Genomic DNA, 25,354 nt, shown 5'->3' with positions numbered 1-25,354 from the left:
TTGCTTCAAAAACACTTTTCAAGTGCCTCAACCAGAACCACAGCTGCTCCTCGGCTTCTTAGAGCGCAATATTCCCTCAGTAGGTAAACAGGTTTGGTGGCTGCTAAGTAAACCTGCAGAGAGGTTACACAGAAGTTACAGAGGGTGTTGATTACAACAAGATGCGTTCCTGAGGTTTCCAGATGAATTCTACATCTTTTGGAAAGTTCACCTTGTTCCCCAATATATTAAGCAAATTGTATACGTTGAGGATTTTCTGTGGACTTCTGTGTACAAGTCCAATAGTTCAAATTTGTGTTAACTGCTAGTTTCTCATTAATTTTGATTATGTAGAGGCCAAACAAACCTTCCAGCTAAAATGGATTGCAGAATTTTTCTCCAAGCTCCAAAAACGCAGCAACGGTAATTTATAATTTACACTGTTTTCTGACTAATTTGAAATTAAACATAATCAGTTACTCCAGCTAAGGGACAATTTATCTCAGAAACAAATGCATTTTATTTTTCCTTTTTCATCAAGTAAAGTTGGGCTGACAAGCCAAGGTCCCACAACCTCTGAATTTCTTAAAAAAAATACTTCCGCCCTCACCGTCCCCCTCCCCCATAACTCTTTTTTCCTCCTGCTGTTATTTGATGTGGATGGACATAACCTCTAAATCTCAAATTGGGAAATTACACTAATTTCAGTAATTTGGGCTACTAATGCGTAATTGAATTCAGGAATTTAAAGGTTTTAAAACTATTTGTTGACTGCTAGGCTTCTGATTCCTGGAAAGCAGTTCTTGATCAAATAAGCTGTATCTATCTCTGACTCTGCATAGTGCTTCATCCATGGTCAGCACTGACTAAATACCTGGCTAATTAAAGACCATTAAAGATCACTTCATACAGATAGGTAGGATGTCCATGTGAACCTGTGCCAATAGCTGAATTTCAGTGTGGAATTGGTAATAAATACTCGAGACTTTTAGGGCCTGATGACATACTAGACTTGCACTGTGCTACCCTCTTCATTTGTTGGTCTGAATAGATTGAAGTATGTTTTTGTATGCATTTATGTTCCTTATTTTGGACTCAAATTCCTTATTTTTTGCTTAGTCTAGTTTCCTATCTTAATTCTGAGAGCTTGCTAAGTGAAGGGCCCTATGTTCTCCATAGCCTGACATTCATGCACCCCTCCCTGACCTTGTAGTGACTGCTGTAGTGCTCTGAAAAAAGTGGGTGTTCAATAAACAGTTGAAGTTCATAATGATAGGTTTAAAGTCATTCCATCATGTCCAATTCGCTCTTCAGTATAAATACAGTAGAGCCACTTAACTATTAATGTATGCAGTACTTTAAAAATATATACCCAAATACTAAGCCACACTCTAGGGATCTAATTTTTGCAATTGGATATCCAGTATATCTGAGTTGTGTTAGCTGTGATAGCAATGAGAAAGTTGTGATACCATGATCAATTAATGAATGTTCAAACTGAGTATCCATAATTACATAGGGACAAGGGTTCTAGATCCTAGTGCTCCCAGTGCATAGCAGGGACTGGGTTTGGAAAAGGGAGGGAGAGGTCCCTGGCTTTTTTAATGGAGCCTCGCCAGGATCTAAAAACAGGATTCTAGGCTCTCTGGCTCAAACCCAAGATATTGCCGCCTTTCTTTTCTGCTGAAGCTGCCTTGTGACTGATCTTATGTATCTGGAACCTTTATCTGATTTCTGAATCAATCAATCAATCAATCAATCGTATTTATTGAGCGCTTACTGTGTGCAGAGCACTGTACTAAGCACTTGGGAAGTACAAGTTGGCAACATATAGAGACAGTCCCTACCCACCAGTGCGCTCACAGTCTAAAAGGGGGAGACAGAGAACAAAACCAAACATACTAACAAAATAAAATTAATAGAATAGATATGTACAAGTAAAATAAATAGAATAATAAATATGTACAAACATATATACATATATACAGGTGCTGTGGGGAAGGGAAGGAGGTAAGATGAGGGGGATGGAGAGGGGGACGAAGGGGAGAGGAAGGAAGGGGCTTCTGGATGCTGGCATAGCCCTTTTTCCCCATCTCATGTCTGTAGAATGGAGCCCTCCTTCTCATTTCATCCACACAGAGCTTTGCTGCTTTTTAGCAGCTCTTCTGGAATTTTCCTGTTCCATTCAAAATTCATCCAAAGCAGGATTAGCTTTTCTACACCTCTATTCCTACTATTGTCACTTGGCTCTCACCTGTCCCCTGCCTGGTCATCATTAATCGTATTTATTGAGCGCTTACTATGTGCAGAGCACTGTACTAAGTGCTTATAATAGTAATGATGGCATTTGTTAAGCACTTACTATGTGCAAAGCACTGTTCTAAGCGCTGGGGGGATACAAGGTGAGCAGGTTGTCCCACCTGGGGCTCACAATCTTCATCCCCATTTTACAGATGAGGTAACTGAGGCTCAGAGAAGTGAAGTGACTTGCCCAGGCTCACACAGCAGACACATGGTGGAGCTGGGATTCGAACCCATGACTTCTGACTCCCAAGCCCGGGCTCTTTCCACTGAGACACGCTGCTTCTCACAGTAGAGGTCTCCCTCTACACAGTGTTTTTTGCCAGTGGCTAAGGTGAGACCATTGAATGGACAGTCCCTATTCATCACAATGTGGGTATTTTGGATTTTTTTTTTTAGTATTATAGAGGTTTTCACTTATGTTTTAGAACAGTATACTCTAAGCACCTGTCTTCCCAACCCTTATTGATTCTGCTCTCTTGCAGCATTAGTGTGTTTGGTTTCTCTCTGTGGCTTGATGATGTTAGCATTAGCATAATATTTACATACAATATTGGAACTGTAATACATATTGTTAGAGCAGACAAAAATGTTCACATTTCGTGGGCCATTCTGTAGGACCCAGATGGGTTCAATGATACTGCCAGGGTGAGATTCCAAGGATATTGACAGGGTGACATGCCAGAATAAAGAGTTTGAAGTCATGTGGCATGTCCATTGACTGTTGTGGTATCAACTACAACTGACAAGCCAACCTGGAGGAGGACATCAGGAGAGAGAGGTTGCTCTCCTCAGAAAAAGATTAGAGTGATTGGGTTGCCAAGAGGCAGGCTTGAAAGTGGCCAGACTTTCCATGGGAAACCCATGGAAGCGCATTAACACAGCAAGGACTTATCTTTTAAGGGTAAACAATGTGCAAGGCAGTGTCCGTCATGCATCTGCCTTTGTAACCACATTCATATGTATGGTTAGGATCTCACTCGTCAGTACCATATTTGAAATTGGAGAATCGTTATATACAGTACACGTGGATTATATAGAGAGCACAATATATATAATACAAGATGCTATTGGCTAGGCACATCCAAACAATATGTATACAAATGGTTTGCTAATTGTTTAAATAAAAGAACTAGGAGGGGCAGATGCTGTCTGAATTACTAAATTATGGAGTTAATTGAAGGATCATTTCTACACTGATAAGGAGACAGAAAGGAAGCTTTATTTGCTCTGGTAGAGTCTCTTTTATTTGGCTGTCTTTTGTTCAGCAGTCCACTGTTGCTTTCTGTTGATTAAGAAGAACCGTGTCTGAAATCAATGTATAAGTGCATGGTTTCAGTTTATATAGACATTCTGGAATTTGATTCTGTATCACTTGTTTTCATCAATTGGTGGGTAGTTTGGAAATAAAACAGAAAATCCAATATTCATTCATACCTCCTATTGAGAGACAGGAATAGCATGAATGCTTGAATTTCCTTGGCTTCACTGATACTGTTCTCTCCGAGTTCTCCTATCTCTCTGGCCATTCCTTCCCACTCTCTTTTGCGGGCTCTTCTGCTGTCTCCCACTCTGTAACTTTGGGAGTCCCTCAGGGCTAATGTCTTTATCCACTTCTATCTACACCCACTCCCTTGGAGAACTCATTCACTCTGTAGCTTCAGATTCCATCTCTATGGAGATGATTCCCAAATCTACATCTCCCGTCCAGATCTCTCTCCTTCTCTGCAGTCTCACAGTTCCTCCTGGCTTCAGGACATCTCTACTGGAATATTCCACCAGCATCTCAAATTTAACATGTCTTAAACAGATTTCTTCATATTCCTGCCCAAGCCCTGTCCTTTCTCTGACTTTCCCATCTCTGTAGATAGAACCGCCATCCTGCCTGTCTCGTTAGCCCATAAACCTGGCATTATCCTTGACACAGCTCTCTAATTAAACCCACATATTCAGTCTGTCACAAAACTTTGTCAGTTCAACCTTCACAACATCACTAAAATCTTCCCTTTCCTCTCCGTCAAAACTGCTACCACCTTAATCCAAGCCCTAATCCTATCCCACCTCCTTGCTGATGATGTCTTTGCCTCCTGTCTCTTTCCACTCCAGCCCATAGTTCATTCTGCTTCCCAGATCATTTTTCTACAAAACCATTCCTCAAGAACTTCCAGTGGTTGCTTATCTACCTCCACATAGAACAGAAACTCCTTTTGAGGCTTCAAATTCCAACTGAGGCTTTAAAGCACTCAATTACCTTGCCTCCTCCTACCTTACCTTCCTGATTTCCAGTTACAACTCAGCCTGCACATTGTGCTCCTCTAATGCCAATATACTCACTGTATCTTGAGCTCATCTATCTTGCCACTCCACATCTTGCCTCTGGCCTGGAACTTCCTCCCTCTCCGTACCCAGCAGATGATCACTCTCCCCATCTTCAAAGCCGTATTAAAAGCACATATTCCTCGACTAAGTCTCTATTTCCTCTTCTCCTCTACCTCTTCTCCCTTCTGCATTGCCCTTGAACTTGGATTTTTACCCTTTATTCACTCCTCCCTCAGCCCCACAGCACTTATGAACATATCCATCATTCATCTGATTACCTGGATGTCTGCTTCCCCATTTAAGCTCGTTGGGGGCAGGGAATGTGCCTGTTGTTGTACTATCTCTAGTACAGTGCTCTGCACACACGAAGCACTGAATAAATATGAATGATTGGTTGAATTCAAAATCCTCCACTTTCCAGAGGTGATACTTGAGAGTAAAACTGGCTGTCTTGAATTCCTCATTTTTGATGTCTGCCCAGCTTCAAGTGTGGATGCTAATGAAAATTTAGATGGTAAATAGCACTTCAACAGAGGTTGATAAAAGAGTCTTTATGGTCTATAAACTAGGTTAACAATCAAGAACTGACTGAACCATTCAAGTTACCATTATAATTTTGAATTATGACAAAGAACTGGCTTATTCTAATAAAATCCAATGCATGTTCTAACCCATGTGGCTGTTGGAGAGAAGGTATCCTCTGGATTGACATGAACATTTATGTTTCATTTTTAGTAGATGCTTTATTTTCTCTGACACTTTCTGATGTACAGCCATACCCCAAGATACAGGCGTAGTATGTGCCTTGAAAACATGGAGGTATCATAAAAAGTTGAATTTTGGAGTATATTTTCCATTAGACTTATATGTTTATAAATTGGAAACTTCCAGAATCTGTGGAAAAATGTGAAATTTGTTTACCTGCAATATTCTGTGACATTAAAATATCACTAAATTATTATTCATTTTCTTGGATTAATTCAAAATATAATATCACAACATTAAAGACTAGTGATATGATTATTAGTCTTTGCAGTAGGCTGTAGAAGTAGAAACTCCCTCTACTACGATAGTAGTGATTTTTCAACTTTAGTATCCAATTTTAACAGCTGCCTTTTTTTCTTCATTAAAGCACTTTATCATAGGCTAAGTCCTTCTAAACATCTCTACACACTTTTTGAACTATTCTCACTTGCAGGCTCTTCCTCAGTCAATGGGAATCAATCAATCACCTGCTTTCTTGAAAATTGAAGGAAGATTTTTTAAATCCCCAAATCTTAGCTGATGATTGGAACTAAGATTCTAACCTTAGTGCCAGTCATGATAACCTTCTCATTCACCACTGGGAAATGGAGATTTCTCCTCTTTTTTTCTAAAACAGCACAGAATTGAGGTACAGTAGTTGGCAGAGATGTTAGCTAGATTAGACAGTTTCTACCTCCTGGCAATTCTGTGCTTCTTTCAGAGAGCAGAGGAGACTTCTAGACTTTGAGCCCATTGTTGGGTAGGGATTGTCTCTGTTGCTGAATTGTACTTTCCAAACACTTTGTTCAGTGCTCTGCACACAGTACGCACTCAATAAATACAATTGAATGAATGAATGAATGACTTTCAGTTTGGGTACAGGGAGGGATGGGAGAATTCAGGTGGGAAAGGAACTGAATTTCATACAGTGGTTGGACATAATGGTGTGTGGGTGTTATGCATCTTGGGCTACAGCAGCAATTAATGCATGATCTATCACCACTTTGCCTACTGTGGCTAGAGAAGCAGCATGGCTCAATGGAAAGAGCGTGGGCTTTGGAATCAGAGGTCATGGGTTCGAATCCCGGCTCCACCACGTCTGTTGTGTGACCTTGGGCAAGTCACTTAACTTCTCTGAGCCTCAGTTACCTCATCTGTAAAATGGGGATTAAAACTGTGAGCCCCACGTGGGACAACTTAATCACCTTGTATCCCCCCCCAGCGCTTAGAACAGTGCTTTGCACATAGTAAGCACTTAACAAATGCTATTATTATTATTATTGATACTGTGGTCATTAGGTCTTTGATACCCATCTATATATTTAGTGTTGGTCACCTAAAGGGACAGTATATTGCCCTTATCAGTTTTGCTGTGCATAATGTATTGAAGTCATTGTCAGAATGCATTGTTTTGGTGGTGTGGACATAGTTTTTCTTTTTTTGTTTTGTGCTCAGTCAGAGCACCCAAAATTAACCAGTGAGTAAATATAAAATGACTGGACACAAGAGGTGTCATGATTTTGCAGCACAGATGTAGAGAAGTGGGTAAACAGTACCTGCTCTTGCTTTCTTTGGAACTGCAGCAGATCGATTGGGTTGAATTGTGAGTAGAAAAAGAAATTGGCATGTATTAGTTTCTGGAAAGAAATTCATATCAACTACTTTGAAATCTTTCATTCTCAAATTTCCAGTCAGTGCAAGCATAGGCTAAGACTTTACATTTCCAATTCCCAGATGAAAAGAATACTCAAAAGGGATTTGAAATAGGATTCTCACCCCAGGAGGATCCTGGTGAAAACATTAGTTGAAATATCAGTGGAATATGAGAGTACTATTTCTGTCTACTGTGTGAAAGGACGATACTACTTTTTCTTGCTTGGAGAGAATTACCAAGATTGTCTTTCCTATTGTTAAGGTGAGCAAAAGACAGGCTAACTCCAGATTGTTGACTGTGACATTGGAGAAGAGGAAGTCACATGAAACTATTTAAATTTAAGCTTCACCCATCTTACCCTTACTTTGTAAACAATGACTTTCCTTCATTAGTTTGTTCTGATGTTTTAGTCCTCTAAAGCAATAGAGGAGACAGTGGTGAAAAACCATCAGAATGCTGTTGAATAGATAACCTCATTAGTTTAATGTGTTTTTTCCTTTGAAGATAACATTGCAGTTCTCATCAAGTTCAAGCCAACAAATCCAGAAGGTATTGTACTAACACCTAGAAGTCTTCTGTCTGCCTTGTAGTTTGTTGTCACTTTACTTTAACAGCCTTTTTCCTTTTCCATAGCAGAAAAAATCCTCATTCATTCAGGAATAGAAATTTAGAAGGGAGGGTGTTTAAATCTCTGAAATCTTTTGGGTGGGGAATGAGAGAGGTGCAAATAGCCATTTTGCTTGTGCATAGAATTGGCTCGATTCATAATTTTTCTTGTCCATCAGAAGGATAGGGATATGTGCTACAGCACAGAGGCTAGATTGCTGCCCCTGACTTCTGTCCTTGCCTAGTATTCGCCATCAAATCTGGGCTTCTGTAGCTGAAGGGAAAATACAAGAGTAAGGCAGGCCTGAGATGCTTAGCCCAAGATACTGAGGTGGGGAAGTCCTTATTACCTTGAAGTGAGCAGATATTTCCCATCAATAAAGCAAGCATTATATCTGAGCTGCACTTGTACAATCCCACCTCCTCTTCAGGGAAGGTAATTATCTCTGTGTCACAAGGTTGATTACAGAAAATGGAGCCAGATATCACAGGTGTTCCTGATATTGCTCAAACAGTGATTGCAAGCTAAGAAATATCAAATTCCTAAATTCAGGTTTTCAGTAATTTAGGGAAAGGAATAAGGCTGATTGTGCTTTATCTGAGTCTTGTGCATTTCTTTTATATTCCTGTACAGTACATTTTAGTCTGTAGTACTCTTTTTTGTGTCCTTGAGACTTTTTATAAACAGTAATTTCGATAGAGATGCCAGAAAAGTATCATTAGTCAAAGTGTGGACTTTTCACAGAGAGGTTTGAATTTGTCAAATGTTTAGTGCAAACAGTTTAACTTTTGAGAAATGCAATATGTGATGGGTACATTGATTATGATGGGTACATTGATCAGGATTAAGTTTAATATTTTGATAAGGTTACAACCTGATTAGAAGCAGCATGGCCTAGCATGGACCTGGGTTCTAATCCCGGCTCTGCTACTTGCCTGCTATGTGACCTTGGGTAAGTCACTTAACTTCTCTGTGCCTTAATTACCTCATCTGTAAAATGGGGATTAAGACTATGAATCCCATGAGAGACAGGAACTGAGTCCAACATGATAACCTTGTATCTACCCCAGCTCTTAGAACAGTGATTGACACATAGCACTTAAGAAATATTGTCATTATTATGATTATTATGATCAGTGAGCTGAAAGAGTTGAACTTTCAAGGTCTTTTGTCTTGGAAGTCAAAAGGGCCATTTATTGAACAAATTCTTTTGAGGTTATTCTGAACAGCTCAATGCTGAATATGTTGTGGGCATTGAATTATTTCTTTGTGCTGTTTGTGGTTTGGGTGCATTTTTATGTTGGATTTTTTTTTTTTTTTGGTAACTTTCTTCCTAGCTTGACACCCGGAATTCCTGCTTCATCCTTACCCACTGCACCAAATCTTTCTGATTTGTGAAGGAGCTGACATGGATTTCTTTTTCCTGTATCCTTTAGGGGAGGAACCAAATGGACCGCTCTACGAAACACATTCAAACACAGAATCAGAACTTCCAGGCAGCAACTCTGAGGTAAAGTCTCTGATTCATTCTTTGCAAATTGGAGTTTATCTTTCAACAGGAGTTAGGAAAATGTAGGGAATATAGCTTTATTACCAATGTCTTAGAACCTTTGTCATCCAATTATTTCCTCACATTTTACATTCATGAATTTTTTTATGCACCAAATTATTCTTCTGGATTCAAGAATAGTGCATAGAATGTTTCATGCAGGTTTTATTATTTAATTTTTGTAACATTCATTAGAATGTAAGTATAAAATAAGGAAAGAATTATGCACTGTGAATTTATTTAAAGTCTTAGTGTAAAATAAATCTACCACACTTGATTTTTGGGATAGCATTATCAACCTTTAATACTTCCCTGTGAGAAAAAAAAGTTTTTCATTTTATGCTTGCATTAAAGGTTATTGGAGGCAAACCCAGATTTGTTGTTTTAAGATTTTCTTTTAAACAACAGCCCTGAATCCAGGTTAGTGAAAACAGATCAAAAGCATCTAAACACTTATGTCTTATCCATGCCATTTGTCAAGAAGTGCTGCTCCAGATAGAGAAAAGTTTATCAAAGTTTGAAGTGTGATGATACCTATCAGTGGTCTACTAGAAGATTCTTACTGCTAGATTCATGTTTTTAAGCTTACCCTGAGCCAAGGCATTCGTTTTTTTAAAAAAAAAAACCCAAAACATTTAATGCTCATAAAAGTTTAAAAGCTTTGTTCATTGCATAATTTTTCTTAAAGTAAAGGACTTTCATAGGTCATCTCCAGGATTAAATGAGCTAAGGGAGATGAAAAACTCTACTTGGAATCAGTGGTTATTGCTGGCTTTTTCTTGCTATTCTTTAAGTTTGAATACCCCAACAGGCTGTGTCTACACAGGCAAAGTAAAATGGCGTACCAAAATAATTATCTGGTAGTAATTTGAGGAAAGAATTGCTTTGAGAGTTCCAAATTATCCAGAGTGGTTATCTTCATTGTCTGTGTTCAGTGGATAATGATTTTTTCCATACTGTCACAGCTCTACAGATGAAAATATCTTTAAATCTTGTATTGAAGGATTAAATTGAATTCTGGTCCACATTACCTACCCTGTGCATATCTATTCATAACACAGAAACAGAATAGGAAGACAATACTTGTGAGATGCATGCATATTCTCTCAGCAAAAGGCACCAGTTTTGGATTTAACAGTCGTGCTGGCCTTACTCTGTCTATTAACTTTTACTGAACGAGTAGTCAGAGAATTGACATACTCATTTCTTACAGTCTCATTTGTTTATTTGAAATACTTAGAGTGGGATTCAAAAGTCCTTTTTAGGTTAAAGATTATTTTTAACATCTTTGAAAGTGGCACATAGAAAAAATGAGTACACTTCGTCACTCTTCTAAAACCGTAACCACTATTGCTAGTGGCAAGGCACTAGTCATAAGTTAATCATCCATTTAAAATGAGAAAGTTTACCTTGGATTTCTCCTATAACATTTTTAGAACTAAAAATACATTTCAGAGATTTAAGTTTGCTCTTACTCTGAGAATAAACTTTTTTTTTGAATCTGGCATTGGTGAAAATAAGACCACTTTCTTAAAAGAATTGCCAGTCTAGCTTTTTGACATGGACAGCATGATCGCAGAAAGACCATCTTTATTCTTTTGAATTCTGAAATTATGTAGCAGGTGAATAAATTCTGTAGACAGTGTTGTACCACACCCAAAAATAAACACTCTCAGGTGTCTGAGCACATAAGTGCATTTTGGAAAATGTTTCTCTGTACTTGACAGCCAGTGAAGTAGCAGAATGGTGAATTATGATGTTAGGTCTGAATTTGTTTTACTTCCATAAATGTACAAGTTGGTAATGAAACACCCTAAGCACATTAAGTCAAATCTCCTAGAGTCAGTCTTAATCCAACAACAAACATACCTTTGATGTTAATAATTATGGCATTTATTTAGTGCTTACTATCTGGTAAGCACTGGGGTAGATACAGCATAAATAGATCAGCACAGTCCCTGTTGCACATGGGGCTCACGAAACTTCCCTGAAATTCAGGTTTTTATTGGGAAATCACTTGGATTTTTAGGGCAGGAACTAATGAAATGAATTCAATTGTTGCCACTGGGGAACTCTTAGGATGGATGACCCTGAAGCAGGAAAGAGAATCCAGATAGGCTCATTTCTAGTGGAAGCCTCAACTAGCCTGTATGTATTGAAACAGCCTCTTAAATACTTATGTGAAAATGGGGTATTAAGCAAAATAGTGCTAAGTGAAGGGCAGTACCCCACAGGCATTAATAGATCAATCGGTATTTACTGAGCACTTATTATGTGCAGAACACTGTTCTGAATACTTGCGAGAGTACAGTACAACATAATTAGCAGACACGTTCCCGGCCTATGAGTGCATTATAATGTGTTCTCAAGACTTAGAAAAAACTGAACAAAACCGTATAAATATAATCAAAAGATTTTAAAGCCAAAATAAATATAATATGAATGTGTCAATGTAAATATGTACCAATAATAAAATATGAATTAAATTTTGTGTACATGTAAGTTAGTTTTCACATCCCATTTGGCAAAAAAGCACCCTGTGCTAACAATTAGAAATCTGTCATCTAATGCTAAACAGAGAGCAAATGGATTGATGTGAGCTTTTTCTCTCTCTTCAGGTCAGTCAAAATAATTCAAAGGTTGAGGAGGAGGGAACGGCAGGTGTTTGAGCCAATATAAATTTTGCAACATAGAGTTTGCACCAGCTGCAAAACCAAAACATATTCTGGAGAGAGATAGCTGTCAGAAGTTCCAGGCTTACAAGTCAATAGAATAGAACTAAAAGAAAGTATTATAAACAGAGATCCTTAAACTTCCAAAAAGTGTCTATATTGCTCTTCCATAACATCTCTAAAATCACATTTTCATTGTGATTTAAAATAAGGGAATAATATAGTGCATTCTTTAAAAGATTAGATTGAGAGCAGATTCTAAGTCTTAAATGATAATTTGACTGAAGTGGCACAAAATTGAGGACTTGGCCAATGTAGCCACAAAAAATATCATGTTTTCAAGTTTATAAGTGGAAATTGCTACCAACAAGAATGATTTGCCCAGAAATTATCTTCTGTCTATTAAGAGTCACAAAGAAACTCATTGAAGATTTCAAGCTACTTTGGCTGCTTGATCTGCCCTACTTTCATCTTTCATGAATTGCAGTTTTATGTTTCTGACAGGGTTGAAGACAAAAAAAATAAGATTGTAATAGGGTAGAGCAGTAACAGCATTCTAATGAAGGCCTATATGGGCCCTGAAAGCCATTAGCGTGGTTGGGAGTACATTGCAGATATTCCTTGGACCAAACACTGAAATGGATAGAGTCTAAACTGTCCTTAAAGGAAAGCAAAAAGAAAAAAGATGACCTAATTTCACTTTTCATACACCTAAGTCTTTCATTTTTAATTGGCAAAAAGAAAAAAAAAAAGCCTCTCACTCTCTTGATGTTTTAATATAAGTGAGCCTCTAAAATTGCTGATGTGTTTTTCTTGTAGTAATTTTAAATAAAAAGTCAGCCTTTTTCCAGATGGCCCAGAAAGTGAAGATTACACCTCAGAATGTGCTCCATTATTAAGCCAGTGGGAGCAATTTATTTATATCCTTTAAAAACCAAAGAAAACTTTGGATATGTATTTGTTACACATGTTTACCTGCACATAATTCAACAAGGCCATTTCTGTATCAGTAGTAAAGAAAGGGGCACTGTATGTATGGCTGGAAAGTGAGCTGTGTCCAAATTCACCATCAGGGATGGTCACAAGGTGGCTGTTTGATCAATCAATTGTATTTATTGAATGCTTTCTGTGTGCAGAGCACTGTACTAGGTGTTTGGGAAAGTACAATATAACAATATAACAGGCACATTCCCTGCCCACATCAAAAAAATGGAAATGCCCACAGTTCACTAATTGGGTGATAATTCGTGCACCAGAAAGGGGCCATGGTCCTCTAGCTGGGAACAAGACCTTCATGTGTGTTAACTCAGTTTGTAGTACACCAAAATTGGGGTGTCATGGGAAACCCCATTATAATTCAGAAACAAAATAAGCAAATTGTGTGGAAAATAAACTGCTCTTTCTTATTTATTGGTGCATTTTTAAAATATTTATCTACTCTAATTCCTGGAATGTCTTCTATTGTATGTCTTCAACATTTGATATGATTCATTTTCAGAAAACAATTTTAATTCAATGCAAAGAATATTATTACCTTTCAAGTAATCATTAATTTCTGATTATCAATTCTACTGTCTATAGTTTTGGTAATTTTCTTTTTGTGACTACCTTGAGTTTATCTCATTCACCCAGCATTTGTTTTTTTCCTAGTAATTTACACCGGCTACCTACATTGTGCATTACTAATTTTCACTTCTGTGACCTCTCCTGTGTCAAGCATGCTTGCCCACAAATTAATTCTTAAATTTAGGTCCTATAAAGTGGCTTATCAAAGGCTAATGGCAAAGTAAATTGTGACACTAGAGCTTAAGGTTTCTTGCTTCCTTTTTGTTTTCATATTATGTTGTCCTGCCAAATAAGGCTCACGCATGTGAATCTGGCATTTTACTGTGCATGCCTTATAGCGGTAGTAAATCTGTCTAAATGAGAACAGATCATCCTAACTTATGTACACTGGAGGAGTTGATGATTATTATTAGAAAGGTGAAGATAAAGGACATTATCGTTAATACAAACACAAATTTTTAGAGAAAAATATACTAGTCCTCTTTCAAGGTATTCATTTTCAAAACTCTTTATTTTGAAGAAATAAAGATGTCCAAGAGATTAACTAGTTCTGCTTTGCTTGGGCTCCAGTTTGGGACTTAGGACAATTAAAAAGAAAGAAAGAAAGAAAAAAGAATTAAACACCATTATAAACTTTGTTTCCGTCTAAATAGTTTTGTTGTTGATTAAACAAAAGTGTCCCATTGCCTTTGCATCATCACTAACAGCATTATATCTCTCCCATGATGCTACTGGCAGGGCCTAAGCAGCACTGAGACTACTTTACTCATCTCTGATCATCAAGGGGTAAGCAGCAAACAGTAGTCAAACCTCCTTGCATGGGTCTGTTTGCGGTGTCTTTTTCCTAGTGGGTCCTGAAAGCTTCCTTCTTCCTGTCCTTCCTCAGCTCTCATTTCCAACCCCAACCTTTGCAGAAATTTTTCAGTTCCTCCTGTTCAATATCTGATGTTGCCTTTAATGTAAATTAATAATCTAGCTTTTGGGAAACATTCCATTATTTGTTTAGCAAGTTTACTGTTGAGGATTTGCCTCTTCCTGCTCTTGCCCATAAAATCAACAGGGATCCAACAGGCTCAAAGGGGGTGCATAAATGTGATGAATTTTAAACTAATTTTGACCTCATAGGAGTGAGAACTGGAAAGTTTTTGCTTTTCATTTTAATTTTTTGTGGGTTAGCCGGTGAAAGGTTCTTTTTTCATGCTTACATTATTAATGTAGAAGATACTTTTTCTTTTCACTACCATACTGATATACAGTCCTTGAGTGTGAAAGTGTTTATGGTGCAGTAGACTATATCCTTTATTATTTTGAACATACATTATTGCAACTTGAGCCCTGTCATGTACGAGATTTTCATTTCCTTAGGTTTTCATTTGGCTATGTTCATTTCCTTCATGATATTTCAACTGGCCTAATCTTCATCATAGAACCATTGCCCTTACATTCTGAAATCCAAAAACCATAGAATACTACCTAAATAATTACTGAATTGATAATATTTCCTTTGTTCATTTTCCTTTTTTTAAAAAAAGTTTGTTTTGCCCATGCTGTTTGCTTCTAGGACTTGGACAAGCCTTAAGATTCTTTGTCTTTTTCATCTACCAGTTCCAAATAACGATATATATTCCTGATCTATGCAGGTCTTTCTAAGAGCCTACATGTTATTGAAATTAGATTTCACAAAATTTCTGGATCTACGATACTGGAAAATGGGTAGAAAAACTGCAACCAGCTGGCTTGCCAGAATTATAAATCTGTCCTAAATCAAGATAAACGAGACCATCATAACCTTAAATTTACTTTTACGTTAGTCACATTCTCTAGGTACTCTCTGGTAGGAGGATACAATTAATGTAACAGGTACTTCAGAAATAAGCCCAGTTTCAACCTTGTAGGTCTGTGTTTTGTAGAAGCCTGATGTTGATTCCTGGAAGAAAACCTCTAGTTTCCAGATAATTTCAATCGAAAGGTGACAAACTACTAACTCATCACCCTGCCTCCAATTTCAACCCCTTTCTCATCCATATTTCATTCTGCTACCTGGGTTGTTTTTTCTAAAATACCTTTCATTTTCTAAAACTTTAATTCCTCCGTATGTCAAACAGAAACTTCAATCAGGCACCTAATGAACTCTCTTCTTCCTACGGATCCACTGTTTTCTTCCTCCGCATCCACTTAACATTCTTTATTTTTCCCAACTGAACTTCTTCACTGTGCCTCATTTTCATCCGTCCCATCATTGACCCCCTGAGTGGAAGTCTCTCCCCCTTCAAATTTGACTGAACATGATCTCTTCATCTTTAAAGCCCTCCAAATTGCATCACCACCAAGAGGCCTTTCTAAATTTCTACCTTCCCCAAGTTATAGTACCCCTAATGTCACCTTATCACTTCTGAGCTACTTGAGCACTTGGGATTAAATGGCCTCCCCCTGCATTTAGGTATATGTCTTAAGTAGCCTAATGCCCAAACTCACTAACTCTGTTACCTTTTCTTCCCCTATGTTTTTGAATATGAGTCCCATGTGGGACAGGTCCTGTGTTCCACCTGCTTATCTTATGTCTACCATTGAACTTAGTTCAGTGTTTGGTATGTAATAAGTGCTGAGAAAATCCATCGTTATCATGTACATATCCATCTGTCATTCTCTCTGATCTTCTATTTGTAATTTACTTCAGCAACTCTAGAATGTAAAGTTTTTGAGGACAGGAACTATGTTAAACCCTTTTGTTCTCTCCCATGAGCTTAGTATTCTAAACAGGTACTCAAATACTATTGGTTAATCATTTTAAATGTTTCCATTCATCAGTAGCATTGTCCAGAAAGATGTTACAAAGTGTTGGACTTAATTCCAGGTAATAACATTATTAATAATTATAATAGTGGAATTTTTATAGGAATTGTTAAGCACTTACTCTGTGCCATATGCTGTACTAAGCCCTGGAGTAGGTACAAGCTAATCAGGTTGGACATAGTCCATATCCCACATGCTTAATCCCCATTTTACAGATGAGGTAACTGAGGAACAGGAAAGTTAAGTGACTTGCCCAAGTTCATACAGCAGGCAAGTGGTGGAGCCGGGATTAGAACACTCATTAGACCATACTTCTATTCATTAGATCACACTTCTTCTCTTATTTTATATAAGATAATCAGGCTGGACACAGTATCTGTCCCATATGAGACTCAATGTCCAAGTAGGGGGGAGAACAATCACTGAATAGAAGTCAAGTGACTTGACCACCAGGCAAGCAGCAGAGCCAGGATTAGAAGCTAGGTCCTCTGACTTTCAGATTAATGCTCTTTCCACTGGGCCACACTTGCCACCTGAAAAAAATCACATATGGAGCTTGAATCCAAGCTATAATTTTTGTTTTTTAATATTTTAATTATTTTCTAATCCTAAACATATCAAAAATAAGATCATCTGTGGGTTTTTTTAATGAATAGATTATGAAAGAACCTCATCATGAAGTTTTACATTCAAAATTCTTGATAAATGTACAGGGCTGTTTCTCAAAAAGCAAATGTGGCTCCAATATTGAAGGAGCAACCAATTTAGTGCTCCTCTTTGAACCATGAATACTCAGTCAGAAATTAAACAAACAAAAATGCTGCATTAAGAAGTTTCTGGAAGTTATCCAGTGAAATTGGACTGTTTAGAGAGAATCTGTGTTTTGTCCTGTTCTGCAGCTTTCTACACTGCCCTGATTCACTAGCTGCCAGCCCTCCCCTTTGAACTATGACTGCTCCACTAAAAATCAAACATGAAACCTTCTTTGAGAAATTTATTGGCATTAAAGATTTATTTTTTCTTTAGTTCATGGCATTGCTCCAGTAATGTCATGTACTATGAATCCTACTATTTGATAATGGCAACTGTGTTACTATTGTGTGGCATTTAAAACTCCAGGATGCTGTAATGGATAACAGTCAGTTAATTCAAGATCTGAATTTTAATGAAAAGTCTTAATATAGCTTAGGTTAGAAAATTCCTGCAAGTTTATTTTTTTCTTTTTCACCTAATCTTGGAGCAAATAACAAGGCAATTCTGTGGAGTTAGTGTTTGATTTGGTAATGATTTTTGTATAGTATGAAGCATGATAAACTGAGGTAAATAGTCTTTGAGCCAGTGGTTGGCAATTTGAAAAAAAATGATTGCACAGTTAATATTCCAGATCAAATTTTTTTGAGTATTTGAGTAAGTTTTCCAGTTCCACAGCATTCTACCGTGGAGTATGTTCAGATGGTAGAGTGGTAGGCAGCAAGGTTGATCAGTCAGTCAGTCAATCATATTTATGGAGTGCTTCCTGTTCCCCGAATCTATACTTTTTTGGAACCTGTAGATCAATGGAATGGAAGAAGTTTTATACAAGTGTGGTCTGAAACCTTCTGGAAAGATAAAGGCAGGGAGGGGAATTATTAAAGTTTAAAAAATCAGGCAGGACTGGTTGAATATTGATTTGTTGTTCCACATCTCCAGGATAGGGAGGGGATTCACTGAAGCCTGAACATAGTAGGTACAAAATCAAAGGAAACACATTCTCACAGAGTTAATGGTAAGCATATGAAATTACCACAGGACATTGTGCATGCTGAAATATTGGGAAATTAATAAAGGGGTTAGATAAATGATAGCTCTGTAATGGACTGTGAGAAGGAAAGTTAGTGATAGAAAAGGAAAACAAATCACATTGTAAGATGGATCATTCAGTGGATGAGGTGATACAGAAGTGGCATTACTTATGGTCTTATGGTCTCATTACAAAACCTTTCTTCTCTGGGTTCTTTTGTACAAGACTAATCCAAATAATATTGTTGCAAGTAGAAAATAGTCACAAGGGCCAAAGAAGACACATGCATTATAAATGTTAAGCTATTTTTTAATGATCTTCAGCAGAACACTTGTAGATTTAGGAAGATGATATCCAAGATTGATACACAAAAAGACTATAGTGCTTCTAATAACCATGATTGAATGAATAATATATATTTTTCAAAAACTTTCTCTTAAACAGTTCCCAATTTTGGAGTGTCCCAACTCTTTAGATTTTTTTTGTGAATTTATTTGGTAATTATTTTTAGATGCAAAGACGAGTTATTTGTAAATCTTTAATATATCTAAGAGAGAGTTATTTAGCTGAACAAGTGCTGCTCTAAGAGGCTAGGGTTGCTTTTTAGCTGCCGCTGATGAATGTGCCAAGAGTTGAAATGAGACAAAATCAATAATTAATGATTGCTTTAGCAGCAGCATCTCTTCAAATGAATTACCTGTTTTGCTGATGCTGATACTTTTGGCAGTACTTTTCAAAATTACAAATGTGGCGCTATGAAGCTATAAATTCAGGAAAATGTGTGAGAGGCATTGTATAGATTGTAATGAGCAGATGCTCTCCATTTCCACTAATCATGGGATTGGAAGAGACAATTTGTAGGAGTGGAGATAGGCTAGATAATAGTAGGGTTTTCTTATAAAGATGCTGTTTACATCAGCTAGTTTCCCAATTTTATTTCTCTCAGTATAGCTAAGAAGATCCTGTGAGGATATTGTTATGAAAAGTAGACTAAAATATGCTTTCTTTCAGGCAGATACATGCATCTCTTTTTTTGATACCTCAGAATGATACAATTTATATCATTTCCTGGACCTTGGGATAATTGAATTAATTTCCTAAGGGTAATTAAATCAATCAAAGTGTTCACACTTCTCTATTTGCCTTCTATTTGCTATCTAACTCTGATGGAGGACCCCAAAAATCTCCTAAGGCAGAGCCTACTAATTTGGGTCAGAATATTGCTTTATATACTTTACATATTGTTTTGAAAAAGACTGCCTCTCCAATTAAACTCTTTTCAAGAAACTCCTCTATAGGTTTCCACTCTTTTGATGTTTTAGTCTTGATGCCGCACACAAACAGGGACTCTGTTCCTTCACTGTGTTTCCATGCCAAGAATCAAGAGGGGCAAGAAGGGGAGTCAGTGTACCATTTACTTTAGCCAAGAATTAAGAGCTTTCTCTGCACACAGGAAGCGCTCAATAAAAACGATTGAATAAATGAATGAATCTTATTGTCAACTGCCAAGTCTTGGAAGACTATTTGCATTTGCTGTGGTAGATCCAATATAAATTGCTGCATTCTGACCCCTTTCATGCCTTTATTATAATCAATCAACCATACTTATTGAGCACATACTGTGTGCAGAGTACTGTACAAAGCATTTGGAAGAGTACAATATAACAGAGTTGGTAGACACATTCAGTGCCCGCAACAAGCTTACAGTCTAGATGGGGAGAAAAATACTAAAATAAATTACAGAAATATACATAAATTATCTGGGGCTGAGGGTTGGGTGAATGAAGGGTACCATTTCAAGTGCAAGGGTGACCCAGAAGGGAGTGGGAGTAAGGGAAATGAGGACTTAGGCAAGACCTCTGGAGAAGATGTGATTTAATAATGCTCTGAAGGTGGGGAGAGCAACTGTCTGTCAGACATGAAGAGGGAAGGAGTTCAAGGCCGGAGGCAGGACATGGGCAAGGGTCAGCATCAAGATAGATGAGAGCAAGGTACAGTGAGTAGGTTAGCATTAGAGGAGATAAGTGGGTATGCTGGGTTGTAGTAGGAAATCAGTGAGGTAAGATAAGAGGGGGCAAGGTGATTGAGTGCTTTAAAACAATAGTGAGAAGTTTCTATTTGATAAGGAGGTGTATGGGAAACCACCGGAGGTTCTTGAGGAGTGTGGAAATATGGACTAAATGGCTCTTTTTAGAAAAATGATCTGGGCAGCAGAATGAAGAATGTACTGGAATGAGGAGAGAGAGGAGGCAGAGAGGTTAGTAAGAAGTCTGATGCAGCAGTCAAGGCAGGATGGGATAAGTGCTTGGATCAATATATTAGCAGTTTGAGTAATATAATTACAACAAGAATAATAATAATAATATTTAAGCGCATATTTTATGCCAAGACTGTACTGAGTGTAGAGGTAGATACAGGATAATCAGCGCTTAGTACAGTGCTCTGCACACAGTACGTGCTCAATAAATATGATTGAATGAATGAATAATCAGGTCCCACACGGGCTCACAGGTTAAGTAGGAGGGAAAACAGGTATTGAATCCCTATTTTGCAGAAAAGGGAACTGAGGAACAGAGAAGTTAAGTGAGTTGCCCAGGAATACACAGCAGGTAAATGGAGGAGCCAGGATTAGAACTGAGGGTGTCCAAATACCAGGCATATGCTATTTCCACTAGAATAGGCTTGTTACCAAATGATGGAGAAGAAAAGGTGGATTTTAGTGATGATGTGAAGGTAGAACCTAAAGTATTTGGTGACAGATGGAGTGTGAGGGTTGAATAAGCAAGATTAGTTAAGGGTAATGCCAAGTTTATGGGCTTGTGTGAGAGATAGAGATGCTGCCTACAATGATGAAGGTCAAGGTGAGGATAGGGTTTGGATGGGAAGATGAGGGGTTCTGGCTTAGACATGTTAAGTTTGGGGGGTTGGTGGAACATCCAAGTAGGGATGCCCCGCAGAGAAGGAGAAAGATCAGGACTGGAGATGAATATTTGGGATTCATCTACATAGTGAAGGTAGTTGAAGCCATGGGAGCAAATGAATTCTCCAAAGGAGTGGGTGTAGGGGGAGAATAGGAGACCCATAACTGAGCTTTGAATGACTCCATAGTTAGGGGCTAGGAGGAAGAGGAGGATCCTGTGAAAGAGACCGAAAATGAGTGACCAGAAAGATAGGAGAACCAGACGTGGACAGTGACAATGAACTAAAGTTTAGATAATGTTTACAGAGAAGGGGGATGGTCCACCATGTTGAAGGCAGACAAGCGGTCGAGGATTATGATGGAGTAGGGGCTGTTGGATTTGGCAGGAAAGAGATCATTGGTGACCTTTAAGAGGGCAGTTTTCATGGTGTATAATTGTCAAAACAGGAGTTAAAAACTTCTCTTCTTTTAGGCTGCTAAATCCTTAGGCGTGCTAGCTGCTTACATATGACTTTCCATTTTTCTTTTGAATGAGCTGATATTATCATTACCAAGGCACCTGATTTTCTGGGTACAGTTTTCAGACTCGCAGTTGCATTTGCAAAATGGTGATCAATTAGAATTTGTCTTGCATTGTAGAGGTTGCATCTGTGAGAAAAGAGGTTAGATGGACTTTCAACTTGGAATGTGGTCATTCATTAAGTACTTGAAAAGGACTGTTTTGGTATCATTTACCATTGATTTGCTATCAGTTCAGTTTTGTGTGTCCATTCCTATGATTTCAAACTACATGCTCAGAAGAATTTGTGAATAGAAAATGTCTGTCTCTAATTGGAAAGGTTGTGGAGGTTTTGTTGTTGATTTCCATCTTTTATCCTTAGGGAATGTCAGAATTGTCCTTCATCTGAGAGTGTCAAAGTTACTCTTTGTGGTCTGAAGGGTCATATAGACGCTACATACGCTTCTCCCTTTTGGTTGGAAAATTAGGTCTTTGGAAGGAGATGGTTTTTCTAATTGAAACCCATACTTGCCAATTAAAGCACTGAGGAATAAATGATGGTGATCAATGATGGTTTGGTGGTTATTAGGGCCCAAACAGAGAAGGGAGTGAAAACAGGATCTAGCAGAAACAGCAGCAGTAGTGATGGCAGTACAGCGGAGGGGCAAGGCTATCTATCTTAGACACTGAAATTGAATAAGCTTAGGACTCCACTGAGGAGTCTGAACTGGACTGGATGTATTCTGGAATCTGAGGTCCTTGGGTAGATCTGTTGGATCTTTTCCCTCCCCTTCTTGGTATGCTAGTCGTTTAGGTGGCTTCTGAAAATCTGCCTATGGGTATGTTCAGACCGAGAATACCTACAGTAGGGCCCAAAACAAGGTCCCCACCTACATGAAGAGATCTTGGAAAATAAAACTTCCCTGTTTTCCCAAGAGTCCTCAGGTCAAAGGTACCTGCCTTCCCCGGACTCCCAGAGTGTGCTATTTACAGGTGTGATGCCCCTTTTCTGGAAAAAAAAATTGTTCAGTGAACTATTTCTAACTCTTAGTTGGGCAACGTATGTAATGTTTTAAATCCAGTGACCAGTATTTCCATAAGGGTGTTGGACCTCTTGGTCTCAAAAGGGTGCATGTAAAAAAAAAAAAACCACACACACAGCCATCCCCAGCATCCTTTGTTGGTTCCCTCTCAAGAAATAATTACTTTTAGTTGCTTTGTTGTAGAGTAAAAAAGCAAAATAATAATTTCCCTCATATAATAGGTTAAGAATCCTCTTGGTCCTGAACCGTATTTCTAGGGGTGACAGTATTCTAATATAATAATAATTATGGTATTGTAAAGCTCCTTCTGTATTCCAAGCTACTTGTGGGCAGGGAATGTGTCTAACAACTCTGTTATACTGTATTCTCCTAAATGCTTAATACAGTGCTCTGCATACTGGAGCACTCAATAAATACCATTGACTGATTCATTAAGCACTTATTTTGTGAGAATCTCTGTACTAAGTAGTGAGGTGGATACAAGATAATTAGGCTGGACATAGTCCCTGTTCCACATGGGGCTCATAGTCTTGGCAGGAGGGAGTAAAATTTGTGTTTTTAATAATAATTATTGTGGTATTTGCTAAGCACTTACTAAGTGCCAAGCAGTGCACCAAGCACTGGGTGGTTACAAGCAAATCAGGTTGGACGCAGTCCCTGTCCCACTTGGGGCTCACAGTCATAATCTCCATTTTACAGATAAGGTAACTGAGGCACAGAGAAGTTAAGTGACTTGCCCAAGGGCACACAGCAGTCAAGTGGCCTTAACTTTCATCTTCAACCACTCACTCTCCAGTGGTTCCTTTCCTATCTGCCTTCAAACATGCCTACGTCTCCCCCATCCTAAAAAATCCCTCTCTTGACCCCACTGCCCCTTCTAGTTATCGCCCTATCTCCCTCCTTCCCTTCCTTTCCAAACTCCTAGAACTAGTCGTCTACACTCGCTGCCTCAAATTCCTCAACTCCAACTCTCTCCTAGACCCTCTCCAGTCTGGCTTCCGTCCCCTACAATCCACCGAAACTGCCCTTTCAAAGGTCACCAATGACCTCCGTCTTGCCAAATCCAATGGCTTCTACTCTATCCTAATCCCCCTCAACTGCTCAGCTGCCTTTGACACTGTGGACCACCCCCTTCTCTTCAACACACTATTCAACCTTGGCTTCGCAGATCCCATCTTCTCCTGGTTCTCCTCTTATCTCTCTGGCCTTCATTCTCAGTCTCCTTCGTGGGCTCCTCCTCCCCCTTCCATCTCCTTACTGTAGAGGTTCCCCAAGGGTAAGTTCCTGGTCCCCTTCTGTTCTCTGTCTATACTCCCACAGCTTCAACTATCATCTCTATGCTGATGACACCCAAATCTACATCTCCACCCCGTTCTCTGACCCTCCCTCCAGGTTTGTATCTCCTCCTGCCTTCAGGACATCTCCATCTGCCCTCCATCTAAAACTCAACATGTCCAAAACTGAGCTCCTTATCCTCCCTCACAAACCCTGTCCTCTTCCTGACTTTCCCATCACTGTAGGTGGCACTACCATCCTTCCCGTCTCACAAACATGCAACCTTGGTGTCATCCTTGACTCTGCTCTCTCATTTACCCCACGCATCCAGTCCGTCACCAAAACCTTTCAGTCTCACCTCCACAATATTGCCAAGATCTGCCCTTTCCTCTCCATCCATACCGCAATCTTGCTGGTTCAATCTCTCATCCTATCCTGACTGGATTACTGCATCAACATCCTTTCTTATTTCCCATCCTCCTGTCTCTTCCTGCTTCAGTCTATACTTCACTCTGCTGTCTGGATTATCTTTGTATAGAAACATTCTGGGCATGTCACTCCCCTCCTCAAAAATCTCCAGTGGTTTCTTGTCAACCTTCGAATCAAGCAAAAACTTCTCACTCTCAGCTTCAAGGCTCTCCATCACCTCGTCCCCTCCTATCTCACCTCCCTTTTCTCCTTTCACACCCCACTCCTCTGCCACTAATCTCCTCACTATGCCTTGTTCTCGCCTGTCCTGCTGTCGACCCCTGGCCCACGTCCTACCTCTGGCCTGAAATGGCCTCCCTCCTCTCATCTGCCAAACTAGCTCTCTTCCTCCCTTCAAAGCCCTACTGAGATCTCACCTCCTCCAGGAGTCCTTCTTCTCCTCCTCCTCCTCCCCTCCCAATCACCCCTCTGCCCTACCCTATTCCCCTCCCCACAACACTTGTATATATTTGTACATATTTATTACTCTATTTTATCAATGATGCGTATATAGCTATAATTCTATTTATTCTGATGGTATTGACACCTGTCTCCTTGTTTTGTTTTCTATATCCCCCTTCTAGACTGTGAGTCCATTGTTGGGTAGGGACCGTCTCTGTACGTTGCCAATTTGTACTTCCCAAGCACTTAGTACAGTGCTCTGCACACAGTGAGTGTTCATAAATGCGATTGAATGAATGAAAAGTGGCAGAGCCTGGATTAGCACTCATGAGCTTCTGACTCACTGTCCACTATGCCATGAATGGGTTTGACCTGTTTGTTTCTGACAGCAGCAAACAGGAAAAGTTAGTTTCACTAATACTGTAAAGGATGACTTGAGGAACAATCCTTATCGTTTTGACTAAGTACCAAAATACTCAGTTGAATTTGGGTTTTGCGTTGTGTGAAGTATTAATTGTACAACCTAATGCATGCTTGGCCTCATTTAATGTATTTTTTCATTATCCTTCCCATTTCTGTCTCTTTCACCAGATAGCATCTTATTTTAGAAGAATAACCATAAAAAGAAGAACTATACTTAGTTTATCAAAGTGTTGGCTGAAATAAGTTACTTTTTACTCCATTAATGTGTTTTTGGTGACTCTAATTCAAATTATAGAGCAGTTTTTCAAATACACCATGCAGTAAAAGTTGATATGTTTTGCAGTATTTTTGTCGCACACT

The 25,354-nt window shown here is 38.7% G+C and overlaps 1 protein-coding gene across 4 annotated transcripts in view; it reads left to right on the top strand.

Moving 5' to 3' along the window:
• Positions 1-25,354, top strand: part of ANO5 (anoctamin 5) — a 95,072-nt gene that overhangs the window by 23,163 nt on the left and 46,555 nt on the right. For 2 of the 4 annotated variants that reach the window (XM_038764788.1, XM_038764791.1), the window contains exons 2-4: positions 7,502-7,546; positions 9,041-9,114; positions 14,130-14,177. In XM_038764788.1, coding sequence (XP_038620716.1) covers positions 7,502-7,546; positions 9,041-9,114; positions 14,130-14,177 — 167 coding nt within the window. The remainder of the gene's footprint in view (positions 1-7,501; positions 7,547-9,040; positions 9,115-14,129; positions 14,178-25,354) is intronic. The other 2 variants (XM_038764789.1, XM_038764790.1) reach the window with 2 other exon arrangements.

The sequence above is a fragment of the Tachyglossus aculeatus genome, chromosome 22 (assembly GCF_015852505.1).
Source record: "Tachyglossus aculeatus isolate mTacAcu1 chromosome 22, mTacAcu1.pri, whole genome shotgun sequence".
Classification (NCBI taxonomy): Eukaryota; Metazoa; Chordata; class Mammalia; order Monotremata; family Tachyglossidae; genus Tachyglossus; species Tachyglossus aculeatus.
Note: the sequence above shows the minus strand (reverse complement) of the source record. Positions and strands in the feature narration are given on the sequence as shown.